This window comes from Myotis yumanensis, unplaced genomic scaffold (genome assembly GCF_028538775.1).
Source record: "Myotis yumanensis isolate MYYU_CA2020_CCGP unplaced genomic scaffold, mMyoYum1.0.hap1 SCAF_1, whole genome shotgun sequence".
Lineage (NCBI taxonomy): Eukaryota > Metazoa > Chordata > Mammalia > Chiroptera > Vespertilionidae > Myotis > Myotis yumanensis.
Genome location: NW_027223752.1, coordinates 217,742,422 through 217,767,050, shown reverse-complemented (window position 1 = coordinate 217,767,050; position 24,629 = coordinate 217,742,422). Strand labels below are relative to the sequence as shown.

The 24,629-nt window shown below is 41.2% G+C and overlaps 1 protein-coding gene across 2 annotated transcripts in view; it reads left to right on the top strand.

Annotated features, from left to right (window-relative positions):
- The window catches only part of NWD2 (NACHT and WD repeat domain containing 2), a 153,505-nt gene that overhangs the window by 61,632 nt on the left and 67,244 nt on the right, over positions 1–24,629 (top strand). The window contains exon 3 of one of the 2 annotated variants that reach the window (XM_070398151.1): positions 14,475–14,591. In XM_070398151.1, the coding sequence (XP_070254252.1) occupies positions 14,475–14,591 (117 nt within the window). Of the gene's footprint in view, positions 1–14,474; positions 14,592–24,629 lie in introns of those variants that run through there. The other variant, XM_070398160.1, reaches the window with a different exon arrangement.

Here is a 24,629-nt window from a genome sequence, read left to right as displayed (position 1 = left end):
TTTACGTCGTCCTGTTTTAGTTCTTTGCATTGCATGTGTCAATATTGGATGTTTTTCTTATTTACTCATGCATTGGCTTACTTGTTGTCTTTCTCCCTCTAGAGGGTAAGTTCTACAAGAAGAGGGACTTGTCTGCCTTTGTGACACCCATATTCCTGGTCCTAGAATAGTTCCTATCATAGAGGAAAACTCCGTAAGAATGTGTTGAATGAACGAATGAATACCTGCATGAGAATGTGAATGGAGGAAGCCTCAGCCCAATATTACTTGCGTATGGAGGACTTCTCTTGTCTCCCGTCCCTCCCAGAATATGCCTTACACTTTTCTCATTGCTCCCCTAAAATCCTATGCATAACTCCCGGCCATTCATCCAGTTCATTCAAGACACATTTGTTGACCCTTGACCACATGGCAGTCAACATTGCAAGTGTTGGAAATACACGAGCAAACCAATATTGTTAGAAGAGGCAAACAACAAATAAGTTCCAGTGGTAATAGATGCTTTTTTTTCCTAGTCAATATTTCTAAGAAAAGTAAAGCCATTATGATAAGGGGGGTAAGGAGTGCCAGAGAAGGACTCAATAATAAAACTACCTTTGAGCAGAGATCTGTAGATAGTGATAGAGCAAGTCACGGAGACATTAGGGAGGAATGTGCTGGGTGTAGGCAACAGGGCCTGAGGGGTGAGTATGTTTAGAATATTCTAGGAACAGTAAAGAAGCCAAGTGCAAAGTGGAGTATGAGAAATTATTGTAGCAAGTGCCATCAAAGTCAGATCATATGGGACCTTATGGGCCAAGATTAAGGACTTAGAATTTTACCGAGTAAGAAAGAAAAGAGTGACATGATATGACTTACGGTTAAGAGTTACACAAGCTCTGTGAGGAGCAAGGATGGGATGGGGAAGAATGGTAGAAGTAGGAAAATGATCGGGTCAGAAATGGCCATGGCATGGACTAGAGCAAGCAGGGGAGATAATGAGACACCTGGTTAGGTCAACTTTTTCATCACCTGTCTGTAAGATCGGAAAGTTCTCACGGCTGGATGTGTCTTACTCATCTTATCCCAATGATTAGTCAAGTATCTGGCACATAGTAGGCCATTTAGTTAAATCTTTCTTAAACTAAATGGATAGGATATGGAGTTACATTTTAAGCAAGGCCACACACTTTTATCTATATGTCTACGTGGCAGTCTGTTTTCTGGTATGTCCTTTTTACTTTCCAACTAAGATACTTAATGAAAATGCTCCAGACTCTCTGGTTATGTGAACTTCAATTGTGTGTGTAATAAATATGTAGCCTGACTGCTCAGAGATGGAAACAGCTGAATGGAATGACTATCAGCCCCACTCAGAGCAGAGAACACACATGGCTTCAGAAGAAGACAAAGCATTTAAATGAAATGTTATTTGACTGACAGTGTTCAGTAAGTGCCCTTACTTTTGCCAACGTGTTTCTTAGTTCACCTTCTCTTTCCATGTCACAAGGCTCTGTCTTTACTCAGGCTTCCTTTTCTTAGCAGCTGAATGACAGCGGCAACCTTTTCTCTATCTTTCCTGTGTTCTGGTCCAGATTGTTCATAGCTGCTCAGATAATCTTCCTTAAACAATAGTGACCAGATTTCATTCATTGTAAGAGGCATGCTTTTCCCCCATTTTGACATCTCAGAAATCAGGATTCATCTTACAAATAAGTGGTGTGTCATATGTGAAGATGTAATTGGCAGTGCATCTCTTTTTCAGTGGAACATACATTATTGGAGCATCCTACAACTGATATTATAGATTCCATAAATTGCAGCACATTATTTCATGTATAGGGTCTAGTGGAAACTGCCGGGGTTCTTGTCCCAGCATCAAGAAGGGTTCAGGAATCTTGAAAAGGCTGTGTGTAAGATTAAATAGGAATCCAGAGACTAATAAAGAGTCCAGAGCTGAGATATAATTTTGAAAGGCATTTGGGGGTCAGAGGAGCTTAGCTAAAGGAGCTAAGTTCTAAGGTCTTAAAGTCTAAGGTCTTAGGTTCTCTTCGTCCCCAGGACCCCATGCTTTTTATTAACACAACTTGTCCTGAGGCGAGGCAGAGATATACACTTCAAAGGGCATACAGAAACATTGTCAGAATGGGGGAATTAGCCTACAGCTGTTCAGGTGTTTGGCCAGTAGGAGGCAATAACATGTAGATTAAGATGCCTTTTAGCTGTCTGGCAGCCAAGAATCAATTTAATGTATCCTATTCAGGTTTGGGGAAATGCCTTCAGCCATTCCCAGATGCAGCCCTGCTGTCATGCTGGAATTGGTCTCCTGCAGAAACAGCATACATTTTTCTGTTAGACTAGGATTTAGATTCTGGGTCCACAAATGACTAGTCCTGTGACACTGGGCAGAGTGCTTGATCTCGGACACATAGTTGACCTCTCTGTAAAATGAATGGAACAGTGTTTGTTTGCCAGGATTGTTATGAGAATTCGGTGCAATCACACAAAGTGTCTGGCACATGGAAGGCGCGCCACCAGAGGCTGGATGGAGACTTGGGCAGGAAACCTATACTCCTTTTAGACTTAATAAAGTAGGTACATTCTGCTGGGGTCCAATCCCAGGGGGTCCAGGGGTCCCCAAAGGTGTGGACGGAGTTGGCGAAGAAGGAATGACACGAAGACAGCCTTCAGTTGATCAGCAGCCTAGTCAGGACCCATTCGCCATGCACATCAGAGTCATAGGTTAAGTTAAATTATGTGAGCCTTATACTAGCTTGACCTTGCTAATATTTACTAAACTGAACAATTAGTCTCACTCTGAAGGTTCTTCATTAGTTGTTTCCACCTACCTTTTCTTTATCGCTTCTTTCCCCACCACATCCTTCCTGGTCTAAAAGAAGCCCCGTCTCCTTCTTTGCACACATTTTTCCACCCTACTGCCTGCCTACTGAGGAATCTCAAAATGCATTTTGCCTCCTGGGTTGCCAAAACACACCATTGGCTTTATAATTGACAGGATATGTTCTGATGCCCTCGGTCTTTTCTCCACATTGTCAACTAATGTGCCCTTTCCCATTTCCTAGTAATCAAATGTCCGCTTCTTTCTCAAGTGAAATGCATATCCTCTCATTGACCCACACATCATTTCCCTCAGACCAGCTCTGCAATCTGTCTAGCTCACTTTGCGTTCCGGTCCTGTCTGTCACAGCCCGAGCAGGTTTTACCAAGTTAATATTACGTGAAAATGTTACATCATCTTTCTCCCATCCATGAATCAGTTTATAAAAAGGGGAAGGAAAGAGGAATAGAGATGGAAGAAGGGAAGGAAAACCTTATGTCATAATTGACCTTCAGTTGCTCCATTTTAATTGTAAATAATCACAGCTCACTGCTTCTGCATCATGGAATGGCTCTTCTGGAATTCTCATGCCTGACTTCCCAAGATAGCTTTGTTGTTCTTCTGTTACTTTGTGTGTATAGACCAGCCGTGGGCAAACTACGGCCCGTGGGCCGGATCCGGCCCGTTTGAAATGAATAAAACTAAAAAAAAAAAAAAGACCGTACCCTTTTATGTAATGATGTTTACTTTGAATTTATATTAGTTCACACAAACACTCCATCCATGCTTTTGTTCCGGCCCTCGGGTCCAGTTTAAGAACCCATTGTGGCCCTCGAGTCAAAAAGTTTGCCCACCCCTGGTATAGACACTCTTCTGCCTAATATGTTTCTAAGTGGAGAGCAGTGGAATTGTGGGAAGATTTACTGGAGGAGCTGCGCTTTGCGGAATGTTTAATTCTGCTCAGTTGTGGCTGGTTACCCAACACTGGAAACCACCCAATAAGATGAGTCCTTTAATAAACAGAATCCCATTTGCAGGTGACATTTAAGCGTCCCAATTGGGTACAGTCACCATGAAGCTCTGGTCAAATTCTGAACACAGCATAGCTATTTCTTTCCATTCTCATTTTTTATTTCTTACAGGAGGGAGAGGAGAGCTTTTAACAAGTCTTTGCAGAGTAAAAAGAACACTCATTTTAGAGGTTTACTTTGTCAATAATCTATAAATATAAAAGGCTAATATGCAAAGTGTCCCCTCAAGAGTTCCACCAGGAGACTGGGAGTTCGATCACTCACTATGATGTGCGCTGACCACCAGGGGGCGGCACGGAATGAAAGAAGGCCCTGATCAGCCCTGATCGCTGGTCAGGCCTAGGGACCCAACCCATGCACGAATATTGTGCACTGGGCCTATAGTTATTTATAAACCACTGAAAAGTAACTGAAACTGTTTTCTTCTACCTGATCTTTATTTCCTTCCAGCTCCCAGAATTATGATGTTATGACCTTTCAGCTTCTAAAATCATGATGCTATGACCTCATCTGCCAACGGGCAGGCCATGTCACATGTGTGGTGGTGTTCTGTCTAGAAGTCCCTCTTACCCTGTCTGAAAACAGTCTCCTATGCATATACCCTTCAGGCTCCTGTCTTTCTTCCTCACCGATGTCTGTCCTAGTTCCCCAGCAGCAAATGAAGGTGCTTGGTCCAAGGAGCTTTATTCATTTATTCACAGACTTTCTTTGAGCCTCTGCTCTGCACCAGGCCGAGTTGTGGGGGTGCGGTGGATACCAGAGTGTTGAAAACAGACATGGTCCCTGCCCTCATGGGGTTTGCAGTCTCACAGAGAGGACCGTCATAAACAACAGTGACCAGGGAAGCACAGAGCCTGTGCTGGGTTTCATCAGTCACATCCTTTGTCGGAGGCCAGGTGTTCCTCCACTGAAGGAATCTGGTACCTGGCCGCAGCCTGGCTGAGCTTCCTTGGTGCAGTGAGTTCTCCAGCTTATCATACTCCACACAGGCGCCCTGTGGATTCTGGTGTGTGGCTCCTTCTGTGCCTCCAGCAACTCCTGGTCCCTTCTCTCTGCCTCTGTGTTCATGAAGCCTTCAGAGGCAGGGGACCTGCCTTTGTGGATGGCTCAGATCTTCCTGACCATCAGTCATTGTTAAAGCTGCCCAGAGGCTAACTCGCCCAAGACAGTGAGGCATCACGTCTGAGCAATTTGCTTTCTTCATGAGGCTCTGAATGAAGCATCATCCCACCTCATACTTTGGGACCCTCTTTCCTTCTAGTGGTTGTATATGTCCATCGGGGCCAGCCAGTCCTTCCTGGACTTGATAAAGGACCTGATTTTCCCAGAAATGTGCGTCTTAGTCATGATCCCATATACCTCATGACCAGCAGGTGACCTAAAGTAGTCCTAGTACAAGCGTGGATATGGGTGAGTAGACCTGAAGAGGGTGTGTGTTTTTCTTATATACCATTAATCTGGGGAAAGACATTCTAACTAGAGTGAGAATTAGCATATCTATAAAGCATAACTCACCATGGGCAAACAGTATCTGACAAACCTACTCTGAAGTTTAAGACTCCTCCCTGCTCACCTTCTTCTGTGAGATGAACATTCTAGTCCTGGAACACAACTGCCTAAGCCAGTGGTTGGCAAACTGTGGCTCGCGAGCCACATGCGGCTCTTTGGCCCCTTGAGTGTGGCTCTTCCTAAGCCTTAGGAGTACCCTAATTAAGTTAATAACAATGTACCTACTTATATAGTTTAAGTTTAAAAAAATTGGCTCTCAAAAGAAATTTCAATCGTTGTACTCTTGATATTTGGCTCTGTTGACTAATGAGTTTGCCGACCACTGGCCTAAGCCAACTCAAATGAGTGCTGACTTCTCGTCTGTATTGACCTTGAAAGTTATGTCCATGGCACAAGAATGTTTCTGTCCAAATCTTTCTAAACTGCTCTGTGTTATTCTGAATATTTTTAGTAGTGGCAGATATAGTCCCTTTAAGAATAGATTTGATTTTTTAAAAGAGCTAAAAGCCTTTTCAGAGCCATCTAATATAATAATAGATGAATATGCAAATTAGCTAGGGTGCCTTAACGTCATGACCAATCTACAAGCGGTGGAGAGCTACAGGAGGGCGGGGCAGCAAGCAAGCTACCAGGGGCAGAGAGATACCTGCGGCGGTGTCAGGTGGGGTGGCCAGCTGAGGCAGGCAGCAGCGAGCTACTCATGCACAGATTTGTGCGCAGGGCCTCTAGTGTCTTATAAATGTAAAGCCCATTAAAGCAGGGACAATAACATTTGTAATAAAAACAAACTCCAACGATAAAGTGACAGGAGTTTTTTTTTCAATACAAAATGTGATGATTCCTACAGAGGAAATGCCCTGGGCAGTAGCAGGATCATTGGAATGAGTGTGTAGCTTCCCATTGTAATAACTTGGAGGAACAACCTTCATTTCAGGACTATCCTTGTTCAGACACTAAACCAGTGCTATTGTCTCTATATTTACATTTTTGTTCTCTTCAGTAATGTCATGGGGCATGGGAAAACATTTTGGAAAATATTTAAATGTAAAAGCTCTTTGAAGAAATAGGGTGAAGCCATTATGAATTCAAATCTGGGTCTGGTTTTGTTTCTCAGTAAAGCATGAGGTTATGATTTGTTTCTGATAGTTTGCTCTATTGTTTGTTCAGTAATCTTCGTATTTAAATTATTATGTCTGATTTCAAGTGGTTAAAATTTGTTAGGGCTTGTATCTGCTGGGTTTTTGTTTTCAGACCAATTCAGCACATTATCATAAGCATGATAAATGGCCTTCCCTAAGAATAGTTTAAAACAAGTTAGATGGTTTTAAGTAAAAAGAGATAAAATCAAATTACTTTCCTGAGCTTTTATACTTAATGATGAAATAAGTAAAGGCACATAAAATGTGCTGTCAACAAGTTAGTATTCCAATAAATAGTAAATTAGATTCCAGTGTCTGCAGTGCCTGGACATTAGGCTAAAAGCTAAACTTAATTTTTTAAGTATATAATAAATCTTGTCTTGTTGAGCACTTTGGGTTCCAGCCACTTCGTGCCAGTTATTGATCATGCGGATATATGGCATGTCGTTTGCCCCAAATGGTGTTTTGTGTTGCATAAGTCAGATGTCTCATTTATTTATTTCCTCCTTATCTTCACGGTTGCTTGATTTTTATCTTTTTTCATCATGGTCTGCCCATAAAGACATTTGAGGGGGGAAAAAACACTTTAAAGGAGCAAAGCTGGAAGGAGGCGAATATTTAAACAGAACTCCTGACATGAGGAAATGAATTATGAAGGCTTGGAAGAGGACAGGGCTGACCAAACTCTAAGGGAATAACAGGTGCAAAAACTATTACAAAAGACTCCCATTCACAGCAAATAAACAGTGTGACATTCAGGTTCCTATTTTAAAATATAAGTGAAAGCCTTGTTTCAACTTTTGCCCTGGTCATTTGGTCTACATATAGGTCATTAGATCTCATTGTCTAGCTCTTAATAGGCCAAGCGCTTGACTTAAACTTACCCTGTTCATGCACTCAATTCTATGAATAGAGGGTATAAGGCCTGTAAGAAAATCATAATACAAATTAGATGTGCAAAGAGTCACTGAGATATAATTCAGTTCACATACTACAAAATTTGCCCATTTAAAGTATAAAGTTTTTAGCATATTCGCAGTTGTGTGAGCATTACCCAAATCAATTTTAGAATGTTTTCATCACCCCAAAGGAAATCTGTGCCCTTTCACTGTAACTCCCTAATTGCCCTATTCCCTTTCCTCCCGGCTCTGGGCAACCACTTATCTACTTTTTGTTTCTATAGATTTGCCTATTCTAGACATTTTATATAATAAAGGGCTAATATGCAAAGCAACCAAACAGGGGAATGATGGGTCGCTATGACACGCACTGACCACCAGGGGACAGACGCTCAATGCAGGGGGAGCACTGCTTAGCCAGAAGCCAGGCTCACAGCTGGCTAGCGCGGCAGCAGTGGTGGGAGCCTCTCCCATCTCCGCAGCAGTGCTAAGGATGTCCGACTGGTGGCTTAAGCCGTCATCGAGAGAGGGCACAGGCCAGGCTGAGGGACACCCCCCGCCCCCGCTGAGTGCATGAATTTCGTGCACTGGGCCTCTAGTTTTATATAAATGGAATCATGGGACAGGTGGTCTTTTGTGACTGGCTTCTTGCACTTAGCATAAAGTTTTCAAGGCTCCTCCTTGTTGTGGCATTGGGTCAGTATTTCATTACTTTTTATTGCCGATATATGTATGAATATACCATTTTATGTCTCCATTGATAACTTGATAGGCATTTATATTTTTTCCACTTTTTGGTTATTATAAATAATGCTGCTATGAATATTCAAGTTCAAGTTTTTATGTGTACATGTTTTCATTTCAGTTGGGTATATACCTAGGAGAATTGTGGTATCACGTGGTAACTTTGTTTAACCATCTGAGGAACTGCCAGACTGTTTTTCAAAGTGGCTGCATCATTGTGTAGTCCCACCAGCAGTGTATGAAGGTTCCAATTGCTCCATATCCTCATCAACACTTATGTCTTTGTGGTATAGCCATCCTAGGGGATATGAAGTGTTACCTTTTTGTAGTTTTAATTTGCACTTCCCTGGTGACTAATGATATTGAACATGTTTTAATATGTTTATTGGCAATCTCTATATACTCTGTGAAGAAATGTCCACTCATATTTTTTGTCCATTTTTAATTGGGTTATTTGCCTTATTACTATTGAGTTGTAGGTGTTCCTTATATATTCTAGATACAAGTCCTCTACCAAATATATGATTTGCAAATATTTTCTTTCACTCTGAGGGTTCTCTTTTGCTTTCTTTATGGGTCCTTTGAAGCACAAAACTCTTTAATTTTGAAGAAATTCAATTTATCTTTTTTGTCTTTTACTTATACTTTGCTCTCATGTCTAAGAAACCACTGTCAAATCCAAGGTCACAAAGAGATACCCTATATTTTTAAAAAATTAGAGTTTCATAGTTTTAACTCTTTATATCTGTGGTGTATTTTGAGTTATATTTTTTATATGGAGTGAGGTAGGGGTCAAACTTATTCTTTCCCATGTGAATATCCAGTTGCCCAGCACCATTTGTTGAAAAAAACTATTCCTCTTTGAATTGTTTTGGCACCTTTGTTAACACTTGGAGTGGGGGAAACGAGTTAAGTCGGCTCGCGTGAATTGCGCGTACTCCGCGGGAGCCGTCTTAACTCGGTTCATATAGATTTGCGGTGGAGTGCGGGAAACGTGTAAACTCGGGCCGATTGTAACTGCGTATTACCAAATATTTGTTTGTTTGCCGTTCACAAAGATACCTACCTGCGTATGCGAACCGTTTCATACCCATTGGGGTAATAGGTATCATAAAAATCCCTGATTTTGCGCGGGAAACCTAAATAATTGCCCGCGCCATCTTATATTTTGGCGGGAAATTCACCCCACACCGGAGTGTTAAAAATCAGTTGGCCCTAAGTGAGATGATTTATTTCTGAATTCTCAATTTTATTCTATTAGATATCCTAATGCTAGTACTACACTGTCTTAATTATTGTAGCTTTATAGTAAGTTTGAAATCTGGAAGTTTGAGTCCTTCAACTTTATTCTTCTTTTACAAAAGATTGTTTTGGCTATTCTGGGTCTCTTGAATTTCCATATGAATTTTGGGATCAGCTTGTCAATTTCTGTAAATAAGTCAACTAAGAGTTTTATAGTGATTGCACTCAGTCTGTAGATAAATACAGTGGGGCCTTGACTTACGAGTTTAATTTGTTCCGTGACGGAGCTCGTAACTCAAATTACTCATATGTCAAATCATTAACGTGAACGAGTGAGACACGTGATGCTGGGCTGATGTTGTGGCGTTCACTGTGACGTTTGCTGGGCCAACTAGCGGTGGGGTATCTGAATCTGGCTCGTAACCCGAATTTTAGCTCGCAACTCAAAGCAAAAAATCGGCCCAGAGACAGCTCGTATCTCGAAAAACTTGTTAGTCAGGACACTCGTAAGTCAAGGCCTCACTGTATTGTCAACTTAACACATTGTCTCCCAATTCATTGACAAGAGATGTTTTTCAGTTTATTCAGATCTTCTTTGTGTTTTGTAATTTTCAGAGTATAAATTTTACATTTCCTAAATTTATTCTGTTCTTTCTGTTGTGCTTTTAAATGGAATTTAAATTTTTTAATTTCATCTTTGATTGCTCATTGCTATTGTATAGAAGTACAACTGGTTTTTGTATATTGATCTTATATCCTATAACCTTGTTCAACTCACTAGTTTCAACAGATTTTTAGTGGTTTCCTTAGGATTTTCAATATACAGTTGACCTTTGAACTACACGTGTTTGAACTAATTGGGTACTCTTATACGTGGATTTTTTTTCAGTAAATACTGTAAATGTATTTTTTCTTATGATTTTCTTAACATTTTCTTTTCTTTAGCTTTCTTTATTGTAAGGGTACAGTACTAGTTTATTAAACACATACATACAAAATGTGTTAATCAGTAGTTTGTTATCAGTAAGACTTCTGGTCAACAGTAGGCTATTAGTAGTTAATTTTGGGGGGACTCAAAAGTTATATTCAGATTTTTTACTGCATAAGGGGTCAACACCTCTAACTTCCATGTTGTTCAAGGGTTAACTGTACAAGATCATGTCATCTTTGAATAAAGATAGACCTACTTCTTCCTTTCCTATCTCAATGTATTTTATTTCTTTTTCCTGCCTAAACCCTACCTGGAACCTTCAGTACAGTGTTGAATAAAAAGCACTGAGAGTAGACATCCTTCTCGTGTTCCTAATCTTAGGGAGAAAGCTTTGTCTTTCTTAATTAAAGTATTATATTAGGTGTAGTTTTTTCATGCATGCCTTTTTATTTAGGTTTATGAAGTTAATTTCTATTCCCAGTTTGTTAAATGTTTTTATCGTCAAGGGGTGTTGGATTTTATCAGACGCTCCTTTCTGTCTGTTGAGATTGCTCATATGGTTTTTGTCCATTATTCTATTAATATGTAGTATATTATATTAGTTTGATTTTCTGATGGTAAATCAACCTTGCATCCCTGGGATCAATTCCACCTGGCTGTGTTGTATAGTCCTTTATATATGTTGCTGAATAGGTTTTCTGGTATTTTTGTTGAGGATATTTGTTTTATATTCATAAGAGATATTGCTCTATAGTTTCCTGGCTTACTTGTCTGACTTTGGTATCATAGAATACATTGGAAAGTGTTCTCTTCTAATTTTTGGGAGGCTGTGAAGAATTGGTATTAATTCTTCTTTATATGTTTGGTAAATTTTACCAGCACATCTATATGGAACTAGGCTTTATTTCTTGTACAGTTTTTAAAAATTACTATTTAATCTCTTGCTAAAAATGTCTTCACATTTTCTATTTTGTCTTGAGTCAATTTATGTAACTTGTGTCTCTAGAAATTTGTCAGTTTCATTCAGTAACTTCATACATTGGCATACAATTGTTCATAGTATTTTTTAATTTTTTTCTGTAAAGTCAATAGTAATGGCCTCTCTTTCACTGCTGATTTTAGTAATTTTTGAGAGTTTCCTCGCTCTTTTGTTTGTTTGTTTGTTTGTTTGGGGGGTGGCGTTTTGGTCAACCCAGCTAAAGTTTTGTTTATTTTGTTGATCTCAAAGAACCAACTTTTGGTTTCATTGATTTTCTCTATTGCTTCATTAATTTCCATTGTACTCTATGATTTCTTTACTTCTGCTTGCTTTACCTTGTTCTTTTTCTGCTGTCTTAAGGTAGAAAGTTAGATTATTGATTTGAAATATTTTGTAATATAGGTGTTTACAGCTATAAATTTCCCTTTAAGTGCTGCTTTAACTGAATCCCATGGGATTTATTCTTTGATTCATAAGATTGTGTTAATTTCCATATACTTGTAAATTTCCCAAATTTCTTTCTGTTATTGACTTCTAACATCATTGCATTATATTCAGAGAACATTCTTTATATAATTTAAATCTGTTTAAGTTTATAGAGCCTTGTTTTATGATCTGTTTTATGTTCTATCCTGGAGAATGTCTTATGTGTATTTGAGAACAATGTGTATGCTATTGTTGTTGGATACATTGTTCTATAGAAATGTTAGATTATAGTATTATTCCACTCTTCTTATTTTGTTGATCTTCTTTCTAGTTGTTATTCCCATTATCAAATGTCAGATATTCAGATCTCCAACCATGATAGTTGAAATGTCTGTTTCTCCCATCATTTATGTCAGTTTGTGCTTCATGTATATTAATGCTTTATTGTTAGTAGCAAATACATTTATAATTGTTATATCTTCTGATGGATTGACCCTTTTATCATAAAATGGCCCTTCTCATTCCTATCTCTTTTGTTTGATATTAGTATAAACATGAGGTTTCCTATGGTTGCTGTTTGTGTGGTGTATCCTTTTCTGCCCTTTTACTTTCAACCTATTTGAAGCTAAGTGTGTCTCCTTTAGATTACATATAGGTAGGTGTTGTTTTTACCTGATCTGCCTTTGACATGATTATTTAATGCAATCACACTTAATTGTATTATTGGTGTAGTTGGATTTACATTTGCCATTTTACTTTTTTTTCTATGATTCATGTCTTTTGTGTTCCTCTGTTCCTCCTTTACTTCTTTGCTTTGTATTAAGTGAATATTTCTGGTGTAACATTTTAATTCCTTTAATGATTTTTTCACTTCTTTTGAATTTTTTTCTTTGTAGTTATTTTATGGCATATACATCTTATCAGAATCTACTTATAATTTATGCTAAGTTAATTCCAGTGAGCTATAGAAAGATTACTCCTATGTAACCCCATTCCCTTTTGTGCTATTGTTACATATGTGATGTCTATATATATGTTACAAACCCACTGACATACTGTTATAATTATTACTTTATATAATTTTGTCATTAAAAGAAGGTGAGAGAAGAACAGATATATATAACATTATATTAATCTTCATATTTACATATTTACAAATTCATAAATACATTTCTGTTTCTCTTCAATTTGTTCTAAATCAGACCTTTCTCAGATATAGCCAAACAATGTCAGCCAAAAGGCTGGGGACCAGGCTCTACGTGTAGTTGTTAGTTCATGCATGGCACAACTAAGAGTTACCGTTAGCATTGCAGTCAGTGTGTGTTTATTTTGATAGTTTATTGGCAGATGGCCAAAATATCTTATTCTAATTATTTCAGTATATGAATCTCAGTAATTTACAGTTCAGTCCAATTAAACTTTATATGATGGTAAAGTATTCCATATCTCTGCCTTCCAGCATGGTAGTCAGTAGCCACATGTTACTATTGAGCATTTGAAGAGCTGAATTTTTAATTCATTTGTATTGAATTTTAAATAGCCACAGCTAAAGGCTCTCATATTGGACAGTGATGGTATAATTTCAGATGTACCCTTCCTTAATATTGTGATTAAACCTTCTAAGGTAGATTAAAGGGAAGAACCCAAAATCGGTGCTGATAGTTTCATCATATATTGTAAAATTCATGGACTGGGCTGGGGAAATATTTTTTAAAGAAGCTGTTATATGTCTAAAACCTTAAATGCAGATAGATAAAAACACCTGTGTGGGGCCATGGCCAGGGAAATACACAAAATCCCCGGCCTCTCCTTGGGGTACTGTTACCCATGGAGGACCCCTGCTCTGTGCTTCTAGCTCATTGAATGCCACACAAACAGCCAGTAAGGAGGGGAGGGTTTCTTTCTGCTGTGTGAAATCAGGAAAGGAAAAGAAGAAATCTTCAAAGCTACGATTGGAAACATTTACCTTATGCCGATAGCAGTTGAGTAAAGGGAGTGAAACCCATACTGCTCTCCATAGCAAATTTTTCAAAGCGTGTACTTGCAAAAGTTTTTACAGACTCTCAGAATCTTCCCTGTAGTCTTTGAAGTAAGGAGATAGAAGCTCCTATTATCCTCACTTCTTAGGAAGGCATACCTTTCATTGCTTCCCAATACATGGTTTTCAGGTATATATTGATGAAAGCAAGGTTGCTTGTAGATAACACAGACATAAACAACATGTCTATCCCCGTGCAATAAACCATAATAATAACAGGTTCTTTTCTTTAAAAAGAAAGAATGAAAAGAAAACAAAGAAATGTAGATGTTTAACTTCAGGTCAGTATATATTGATGCCCATCATGGTTTTCCCTTCTCATATTAAAAGACATTCAGTAACATACTTTGTTATTTAATTGTCTCACATAATGTATAACCATATCCCAGCTGCTTTCAAACATTTTTTGAAGGCCTATTCCCATTTCAATATAATGAAAGCCTGCACTGCAAAGCCTCTGACATTTAACATTTCATTTTCTCTGGGCCCACGTCAACAGTGTAATCAGGAACATAAGAAATGATCATGTTCATCCCCAACCCATCATGGGATAAAAAAAAAATGGATCTTAAAAATCATTTTCCCTCTCTCAGGGAAAAATGCTGCAAGGAGAAAAGTTAAAAGTCATGTTAGCTTAACATTGCGCATGAGAATAAAGCCCGTAGGTAAACAAAGTTTCCCCAGGTGGATTAATGCTGCCTCCTCTGTTGGTCCCCAGGTCATAGATCTGTACTGGGGAGTGGACGAAGACGAGTGGGACAGCCCCGAGCTCCAGAAGGCCCGCATGAAGCTGCTGGAGGATTGTTTGAAAACTTCTGCAGGTCCATGTTTTGTTGTGGGTATAAAAAAACTAATGCTTTATATGAAATTGTGGATGAATGTGAGAATTCTTGCTGATTGGTGATTCTTAAGGGGCTTTTAAAATGGGGGGAAAATACTTGCTTTTCTGTTTCTATTTAAAATGTTCAAGCTGTCTCCTTGCCCTCGAAGTGTGAGAATGAAACCCTCATCTTTCCGTAAGAGGTACTGCAAATTTACGGTGAATAATTTGAACTGGGAATGGGAGGGATGACTTGGGCTTGACAAAAGTTTCCACAGTGCCAGTGATCAGCAATAGGGATTACTATATCAGTCCTGCAATAATCCCAGATATTCTTCTGTTGTATAATGTATTTAATCATAGCATCTCTATTTCTCAGCATTAGAATTTCTGGCATTTTATAAGCACAGTGGCTGAAATGTTGTAAAAGTAAACCAAATAGGCTATGTCACATCTGCCAACAGCAGATAATGTCCTGTAAAAAAATGTTGATTGTGCAGAGATTTCCAGCTAGATGTTCATTATAAGCTACAGATTGGAGTGGGACATTATTATTAATTCATCATCATTTTCTGAACAATACCTACTCCTCTGTGTAAACACAGGGTAGTAAGATCAGAAGGTCAGTCTGTGGCAGGTGACAATGCAGAAACTGTCTAAAGCACCTTATCTTGAATCCAAACAAATCCTACCAGTTGACGGGTAAGTTGCCCCTTGCAACACAGGAAGTTTTGATTCTGACAGTTGAGGGGCAAAATTACTATTGACTTCTATGAAGGAAATACCAAATCATGCAATTAAAAGCTTGGTTCAATGTATCAGCACAAGTGCTTTTAATATTTATTTGCATATCCATCTGTATTCAGCTCCACAAGAGGATCAAGATGACAGAGATACCAGAAACCTGACCAGTTGATTAAGTACTTACCAGAAATAAGAAAGTACATGAAAGCTCTTACAATATTTTCAGTATCAGTAAATGAATAAATTATTCATTTTTCACCACTACTTACTAAACGTTACTCTGCACCAGGGGCTGCTCTCAGTGCTAGGGGCATGGTAGGTTGACCTAAATGCTGTAGTCATTTTGTGGGCCAGTTTCATATGATTTAACCTTAGAACCGAACTTAGAAAGTAAAACATTCTGCCCTCACAGAGCTTGCATTCTCATATGGGGGTGAGGGGAGAGCGCAAGCAAATATCAAAGGAGTAAGTAAAAGAAACAAGTCAGCCCTAACCAGTTTGGCTCAGTGGATAGAGCATCAGCCTGCGGACTGAAGGGCCCCAGGTTCGATTCCGGTCAAGGGCATGTACCTTGGTTGCAGGCACATCCCCAGTAGGGGGTGTGCAGGAGGCAGCTGATCGATGTTTCTAACTCTATCCCTCTCCCTTCCTCTCTGTAAAAAATCAATAAAATATATATTTTTTAAAAAGAAACAAGTCAGGTGGTGAGAAGTGCTGTGGAGAGAAAGTGCTGTGGAGGGAAGAGAGGGAACAGCAGGGAGGCGAAAGGTTTTCAGTAGAGGAGTTGGGGACGGCCTACCTCAGAAGGTGACATTGGAAGGGAGGTAGGAAGAGAGTTGGGAAAGAAGCCAGTGGATATTCAGACAGAGCCTTCCAGGGAGAGGAGTTGGGAATATGATTGGCATGTTCAGGGACCAGTAAGCAAGACAGTAAGTACGCCTGGAGCTGTAAGAGCAAAAAAGGAGAGCATGGGGATGCAGACCATATCATGGGCTTTATCATCTCAAAGTTGGCTATAAAGATAATACTTTTACTTTGAATGATATGAGAAGCCCGAGTGTTTTGAGCAGAGTACTAAAGTGATCTGACATGTTTCAGGCCTCCCATGGCTCCTGGGTGTATGGCAGAAGGCAGAGCAGGGAGCCCCATTAGAAAGCTGATGTAATAAGCCAAGCAGTACACACACTTGGTTTAGGACAGGCTGAAAAATGGACATCTGAAAACAGCATCCTGTGGTCTGAACAGAACACAAAAGGTCCTGAAAGCCATGTTAGCAATCTGAAGAGCTAGGAGTGGCAGAGGAATGAAGACTTTTCCATGGACAAGTCTTGAGAAGATAGAACTAGGGCCAGTGGATGGAAATACATACAAGGAGACAGATGTCAGCTCCAGGTGAAGAAATCAGAGGGTGTCACACTCTCAGGTTTTAGGGTCATGTATCCCTGATTCCTGACGAACAAGTCATAGCTGTGTGACTTAAACGAGTTTCTTTACTACCCTAAGCCTTCGTTTCCTTATCTGTAAAACGGAGATGGTGATAATAGTTATGTACCTTCTGGGGTCATTCTGAGGACGAAATGAAATTACAGGGCACTTACGGTGTCTCACACAGAGTAACCCACAATAAGTGTTGGTTGTTTTTTGCTGATGGAATCACCTGCCTCAGATTGTAATGACTGTGTCGCCAACAAAGTTGTCAGTAGAGCCTGCAAACCACCCTGGTGGGGAGTGGTGCTATAGGGGAGATGCAGACATTGGAAGGCAAGTTGGAATGGATTTCATGCTTAGAAAGCCCGGTTTGGGAGGTAACAAGTGCTGTGGGGATGCCCTGGGGGATCTCATTTGCTATGATCTCCATAGCGCTACCCTGATCCTGCCTCAGAAATTCAGGAACGAGAGAGACATTCTCCCCCTTTGATCACCCTCTAGTGTGTTCTACCCAAACTAACCATGGCCATTAATTCCAACAATCTGCTGGCAGCGGGGGTGAATAATTTGAAGACTTTGCAAGCTTCTGCAGCTTCTGAGAGTAAAGGTTAACTGATAGAACATCAGTAACAACTTTATTGAGCATAAAGAAATCATTTATCCCTCCTTCTGCTCCCCGTTACATGATGAAACTCATGGCAACCATGAAGACTCCCTGTGGCTAGAACTAGGATTGTTCACCCCAGTGATTCTAAATCACCCAAGGCTAATCTCACTGCTCATGGGGGAAAGTACTGCTCTGAAGGCCTTTCTCGTTGTAACTATGGTAACAGTGGGCATACATGTGTCGCTTTTAAGCTCCAGCCTCCTTGCCCAGTGCTCCCTTGCGATAGTTCTGGAAGTCATAATGACCCCTGCGGGCGGCCGAACGTGGCATATTACTTCACTTGATGGTAAAGTTATTGGCGAGAAAACTCACCCTTGCTGGATGAATAAATGTTTTTATATCTTCAGAGGCTTCACAGATATTAGCTCTTATGTTAGATACAAATACATTCAGGACCAAACAAAGCTTTCATTTTAAAGTACCCAGGGAATTGGGATCCAAAGGGAACTTGGACTTAAATCTTTCATGTGCTTGGCTCTTTTTAAACTTCCCCTCCTACAAGTTGTGGTTTGGGCTGTGGCCCAAGGTCCTAAAGACGTGCCAGCTGTGCCTGCTGATCCTGGCCAGTGGTTTGAACACATGCTTTTTGGTCACAAGGAGGAGAGGGTGATGGAGTAAGGTACCCAGACATGTGTCCAGGTTTCACTCTCAGAGAATTAACTCACGAGACATTTCATACTGAGAACACATCATCTCTACTAGGGAAGAACAGAACTTGTAGAAGTGTGTAGAACAAACATAGTGGGAAAGACCCAGAAATTTTATTTCACAACCTGAGTTAAAGCCCTGGTCCTGATAGGGCAGGTCACTGACCTCACCATGCATTACTGACCACATCCACGAAATGGGGAAATAATAGCAGTTAAACTAAAAGTAAAAGTAAATGTTGAGCAAATATCAAGGGTTTGTTGTGGGATATATGTGAAAGTTCTTTGTAAACTATAAAGGGCTACACAATCATTAGTTGTTATTAAATTACTAGAGGCAATGTGCACAAAATTCATGCATGGGTATGGTCCCTAGGCCTGGCCAACAATCAGGGCCCATCTGCGGGGCAACTGGCAGGGCAATTGGGGGCCTCCTGCTGGCACCCACCTTGGCTGGCCTGGGGCCTGCAGGCTGGGGGCAGCTCCTGCATTGAGTGTCTGCCCCCTGGTGGTCAGTGCATGTCATAGCAACTGCCATTTGGTCGATTTGCATATTAGGTTTTTATTATGTAGGACTAGAGGCCGGGTGCACAAAAATTTGTGCACTCGGGGGCGGGAGGGTCCTCCAGCCCGGCCTGTGCCCTCTCGCAGTCTGGGACCCCTTGGGAGATAACGACCTGCTGGCTTAGGCCTGCTTCCGGGTGGCAGAGGGCAGGCCCAAACCCTAGGTGCAGCCCCTGGTCAGGCTCAGAGCAGGGCCAATTGGGGAGTTGGGGCACCGCCCCGTCATGCACAGAGCAGGGCAGATCAGGAGGTTGCGATGCCACCCTCAGTCACGCTCAGGGTAAGGCCAATTGGGGGGTTGGGGCACCGCCCCCTGTTACACTCAAGGCAGGGTCGATGGGGAGGTTGCAGCGCCACCCCCTGTCACACACAGAGCAGGGCCGATCAGGGGGTTGGGGCGCTGCCCCCTGTCACTCACAGAGCAGGGCCCATCAGGGGTGTTGGGGCTCCATACTGTCACGCACAGAGCAGGGCCGATCAGGGGTTTGAGGAGCTCCCCACTGTCACTCTCAGAGTAGGGCCGATAGGGGAGTTGGGGCACCACCCCCTGTCACACACAGAGCAGGGCGGATCAGGGGGTTAGGGCGCTGCACCCTGTCACTCTCAGGGCAGGGCCAATGGGGAGGTTATGGCTCTACCCTGTCACACACAGAGCAAGGCCCGTGAAGGAGGGTTGGGGCGCCACCCTCTATCACCCATACAGCAGGGCCGATCAGGGGGTTGGGGCGCCGCCACTGTCACACTCGGGGCAGGACCGATGGAGAGGTTATGGCTCTACCCTGTCACACACAGAGCAGGGCCGATCAGGGGGTTGGGGAGCTCCCCCCTATCAGGCACAGAGCAGGGCAGATAGGGAGGTTGTGGCCCCACCCCCTGTCACACACAGAGCCGCAGGGCGGTTTGGGCGCTGCCCCCTGTCATGCTGATCCCAGTGCCAGGAGCCTCGCTGCTCCGCTGATCCTGGTGCCGGGAGGCATATTATCCTTTTACTATATAGTATAGAGGCCTGGTGCATGAGTAGGGGCTGGCTGGTTTGCCCTGAAGGGTGTCCTGGATCAGGGTGGGGGTCCCCACTGGGGTGCCTGGCCAGTCTGGGTGAGGGGCTGAGGGCTGTTTTCCAGAAGCGAGTGACTGAAGCTTCCAACCGCTCCTTGTTTTCTTTTTTTTTTTTATTCTGGGCCAGCTTTAGCTCTGGGGCCTTGCTGCTGCAAACATCGATACATTGTTGCTAAAGCCTGGCTGAATGAAAGCCGGTTTCTGGGGTTTTGTTTAGCTTCTTATTGGCAACATAGTACATAGTTGCTTAGACTTGCAGCTGAGAGGCCGGCAAGTGAGGCGGGGAACGTTGGAGTCTGCAGTCACTGAAGCAAGCGAGCCTCCCTGCTCACTTCAGTGCCTGGCTGCCGGCCGGCCATCTTGGCTGACAGTTAATTTGCATATACTCACTGATTAGCCAATGAAAAGGGTAGCGGTTGTACGCTAATTCCCATGTTTCTCTTTTATTAGTGTAGATGATTTAAGTTATTTCAAATGAGAATAAAATATTATTCATACTGGACATTTATGTGATACTGGAAATTTTTTTCCTTTGGAAAAGTTGATAGGCTAAATATAGAAAGTATTAAGAGATGATTCAGACAGTCAAAAATTAAAGTCATACATCCCCTTTTATTCCCATTGACCCCTTTCAACAATAAAGATTTAATTGAAAACAATTGTATTATACAGTTTTGTAAAATGCTTTTTAAAGTTAAAAACTAAAGTCAAATAAAGGGTTTCTGAGTTCATTCTTAACAAACATTATAAAATGTAGAGTATGAATTGGCTAGATATGAATTTGCTGGAATTCACTTAGTAAGACCTTTACCTCTTCCCAAGGAGGGAGTTTTGACCAGGATTTGGACCCACACCTGAGTCCAAAGTCACACTCCACTTCTCCTCTTAGGTGCAGAGAATTGCCTCCGCTTCACAGTGTGGGAAGTTCAGTAGAATCTTCTCCACCAACCAGTCCCACCCACTTAGTCCATAAAAAAAAAATCCTTGTGAGGGGGCAGGGACTGTTGCCTTTTGGAGAGAGCAGAGTCCATGTAAATGCTCCCTACCACATCCCCGTCCATCTTTTTGAGGTGTGTTTAGGGGGAGAGGGGCTTTTCTGCTTAGCATCCCTTCACATTTGGAGTCCCCCAAAAGACTTGCTGTGGAGTGTGAGCATTGGCCCTGAACCTTGAGCAAAGTTCTGCCTCTTGGCAGAAGTTGATAACAGCAAGTGCTCAGCTGGCTTGGAGAATTGGAGTTTGAAAGCTTAGTTATAGCATTGAGAGAGCTGCCCTAGCCTGTATGAGCTCCAGGGGGTCCAGACAGTGTCTCACTACGTTCCTTCAATCCACAGTGTAGATGATGCGGAGGTTTACTGAGGGCAAGGCCCTGGCAGGCTATCCCAGGAGAGCGAAGCCAGGCCCTTGTACCCAATAACAGGGGCACTAGTTACCACTGCCCGAGACAGGTAAGAGATTCAGTGACTTCACATTCAGAGGGGCATTCACCAAGTCTTAGAGTCAGGACAAAGGAAATGCTGCCTGCCATGTTTGACAATTCTCAGAAGTCACAGGGAACCAAAACCTGTATAGCATCCTCACTGGGGCTACCAGATCACACATGTAAACAGACTTAATTTGTCAGCCTTGAAGAGAGAAGTAGCCAAGACCAAGAGTGGGACTACTGCCATCATTCTTACCTGAGTGTCAGCAGACACCAAAGCAGACTTATGTCCCTACCCCCCAATACACACACGCGCGCACACACACACACACACACACACACTGCCATCAGTGGCACAGATGGCATGGGACAAAGAGCAGACCATGCTTTTGCCTACCATGGACAGCTCCTGGTAGCTACACTTAAGACCAGTATGCAAAGTGGGAACAAGGAAGCTAAGATATCCATATTTTTGGACTGAGCTAGATTTTAAACCATAAATATGAAAACTTTGAAGGGACTGGACTGAGAAATCTATCATTATTCAGCAAGTTTAAGTTTTCCCCTAGGCACAAGAGTAAAGATAAGACAAAGTATAAAGTCCTTAGAAGTTCCTGGTAAAAACTAAACCACTCCATATTTGTACATCACTGTTTGAGATACTGAATTAAACCTATAGCCTATAGATTAGTTTTTATCACCCAACTGTGTCACCACTCTCCTTCAGTGTTAAATTATGCCTACTTGAAAGTTCAGATTTCATTTAGATTCTTTCTTTAAATAATTTTCAGTTCGAGAAAATTGTACAGTGAGAGTTCTTAAATCACTTAATTTAAAGAAAGAATTACCGTATTTTTGTAACAGTTGAGCTTTGGAAAATATTTCATTTTATTCACAATTCAATATATAATTGATTTACCATTTTAGGTATACTAAGTAAATACATACAAAAAAAATTAATACAAGTGTTTAATCTTGGTTTGACTAACAAAATGTCCAGATATTTTTGTATGATTTAGTTCTCACATTCCTAAGTACAGGTTTATTAAGCAAAATGTACTAAAATGGGAAAATCATAATTGATTTAAACTGAAAATCACCTAAATTAAATAATATACATTTTAAGTCTTTATTCAAAAATGTAAATAAAAATTAATCTAAAGCCTCATATTTTCCATATGTACTTCAAAGAGCTGAAACAAATATTTTTTACATATAAAATTAAGCCTCTTCTAGTTGAAATCAACAGTCATCAAAGTTCTAAAATAGGTTCCAATTAGGTTCCCATAATAAATTGGTTCCAAAGATAAATTACTTATCACCAGAAGAAGTTAGAATGGGAAAACATTGAAAACTATTGTTGAAAAGAAAGCTATTTATCACTGGCAAAAGCCAAGAGAGAGCCATTTAGTTTAATGGTGGCTAATATTTAAAGTATTTCCACAATAAGTTTTTATTAATACATAAGCCATTGTTTCACAGTTCACATAATGCAGCATATTTTTGTGTGGTAAAAGGAATTATGGAGAAAAATTGAACTGGAGAACAATTAAACTTTAAAATTTAATTTGTAAGAAAAATGTTCACTTAAGACTATAGTCCTAAGAACATCTGCTTCTGAGTAAAACTGCAACAACTTTTTAAAAAATAAATTATAAATATCCTATTTTTAAAGAGATAATAGAGCTGTAGAGACAAAAATGATTAGAAAAATTTAATTTCCAGAGACAAGAGTTCTTTCTTGGTGAGCTGGCTTTACAGGTAGAGGAGTCCCGAAAACATCAACAGTTTTCTCCGTTAGATATTTGCTGAGCATTGGGCAACATAGGATGGTAGAAATCTGAGATAGAAAACCCGAATAAGTCTTCAACAATCTTGATATTTAGTAGGGGACAAAGTTCACTGGAACCTAACATGAGTATTCAACAAGTATTACCATTGAAACATTTTTATTCAAAGTAAACTAAATCCAACTAAAACTACAACCAGTTGTATGCATTTCAGATACTGAAGGAACTAGCCCCTTGCCCTGTCAGTCAGCATGGGAAAAGGAACTCTTAAAAAACATCTCCTTGAAACACAACGCCCAGAATACAATGGAAATCACAAGACATGCAAAGAAACAAGAAAATATAATTAGAGGAACCAAGATGGTGGCATAGGTAAACGCCTGTACTCTCCACCTCCCACAACCACATCAAAATCACAACTAAAATACAGAACAACCATCATCCAGAATCCCCGGAAAGCTGGCTGAATAGAAGTAAGTCCTATAACTAGAGAAGTTAAGAAGAAAGCACACTGAGACTGGTAGGAGGTGTGGAGGCTGGTCCGGCACCCACCTGTGCTGCTTTTTTAATCAGGAGGGAGATCATCTCTGTGGAGGCCACCTGTGAGGAGCAAGGGGTCCCAGCCCCACACCAGAAGCCCATCCCAGGGTCCCAGAGCTAGGAAGAGAAGTCCCCATAACTACAAGCCGTGAAAACCAGTGCAGATTGGAGCTCAGTGACACAAAGGCTGCTGGAGACCCAGCTGTTCCTCTTAAAAGGCCAGTGCATGAACTGAACTTACAAGGTCCTACTTCCTCCTGCTCCCTCTCAGCTCCAGCACCAGAGCGAGGCTCTGGGGGACCCAGACACATACTATGAGGAACTGGGCTGTCTGGCATTGGGGCAGGAACTCGGGGGCAGCTTTCTCCCAGACGGAGGTGCTCTCAGGGATCATTGTTCCTATGGCAGGACCTCCTAGGTCGCAGGGCTAACTGGCAGCCATTTCTGTTTGCTCCACCCTGGTGATTCCCTAAGACCCCACCTCATCCAATTTACAACCCCACCCAAGCTGTGTGCGGTGGCTTTTGCATATGAGTGGCCTGTCCTTGCTCAGGCTAAAATCAAACAAACTGCAGCTGGGTCAGGGAGCCCCAAACCTATCAATCAAAGGCCCAAGACCCTGCACCAGCACCAGCCTGCCTAACTTCATAGCTGGGCCTCGTCTGGGCACAAAGAGGAGGAATCTGCAGATCTCTCTGTAGCTCCTGCTGGGTGGCCCCAGGCAGTGGCTGACTTTGCACCTCCCTGGAGACCCAAGAGCCAATGCACCCAGTGGTCAGTGTCAGACCATACCAGATTACAACTCTATACATCCATAAGCACACACTCAAGGGGCAGACTCAGTGAGCACCAAAGCCCCACTGAAGCAAGTCCTGCCCCATAGGGGCGTCTCCTGCATAGCAGCTCTCCCACTGTAGTCACAGGTGGTCCTCTCTCCCACTCCCTTCCTCTCTGAAATCAATAAAAATATTTTTTAATTAAAAAACAAGAAATCATATTAAATTTTTGCTCTGACCTCAGTGGGATTAAAAACAATGGAAAGATAACATAATCTCCAAATATATGTATGTTAAGCAACATAGTTATAAATGAATTATGTGTCTAAGAACTATCACAAGGTAAATTTTTAAAATGTTAGAACTGAACTAAAATAAAAATACAATGTATGAAAATGTGTGGGATTCAACTAAAGCCA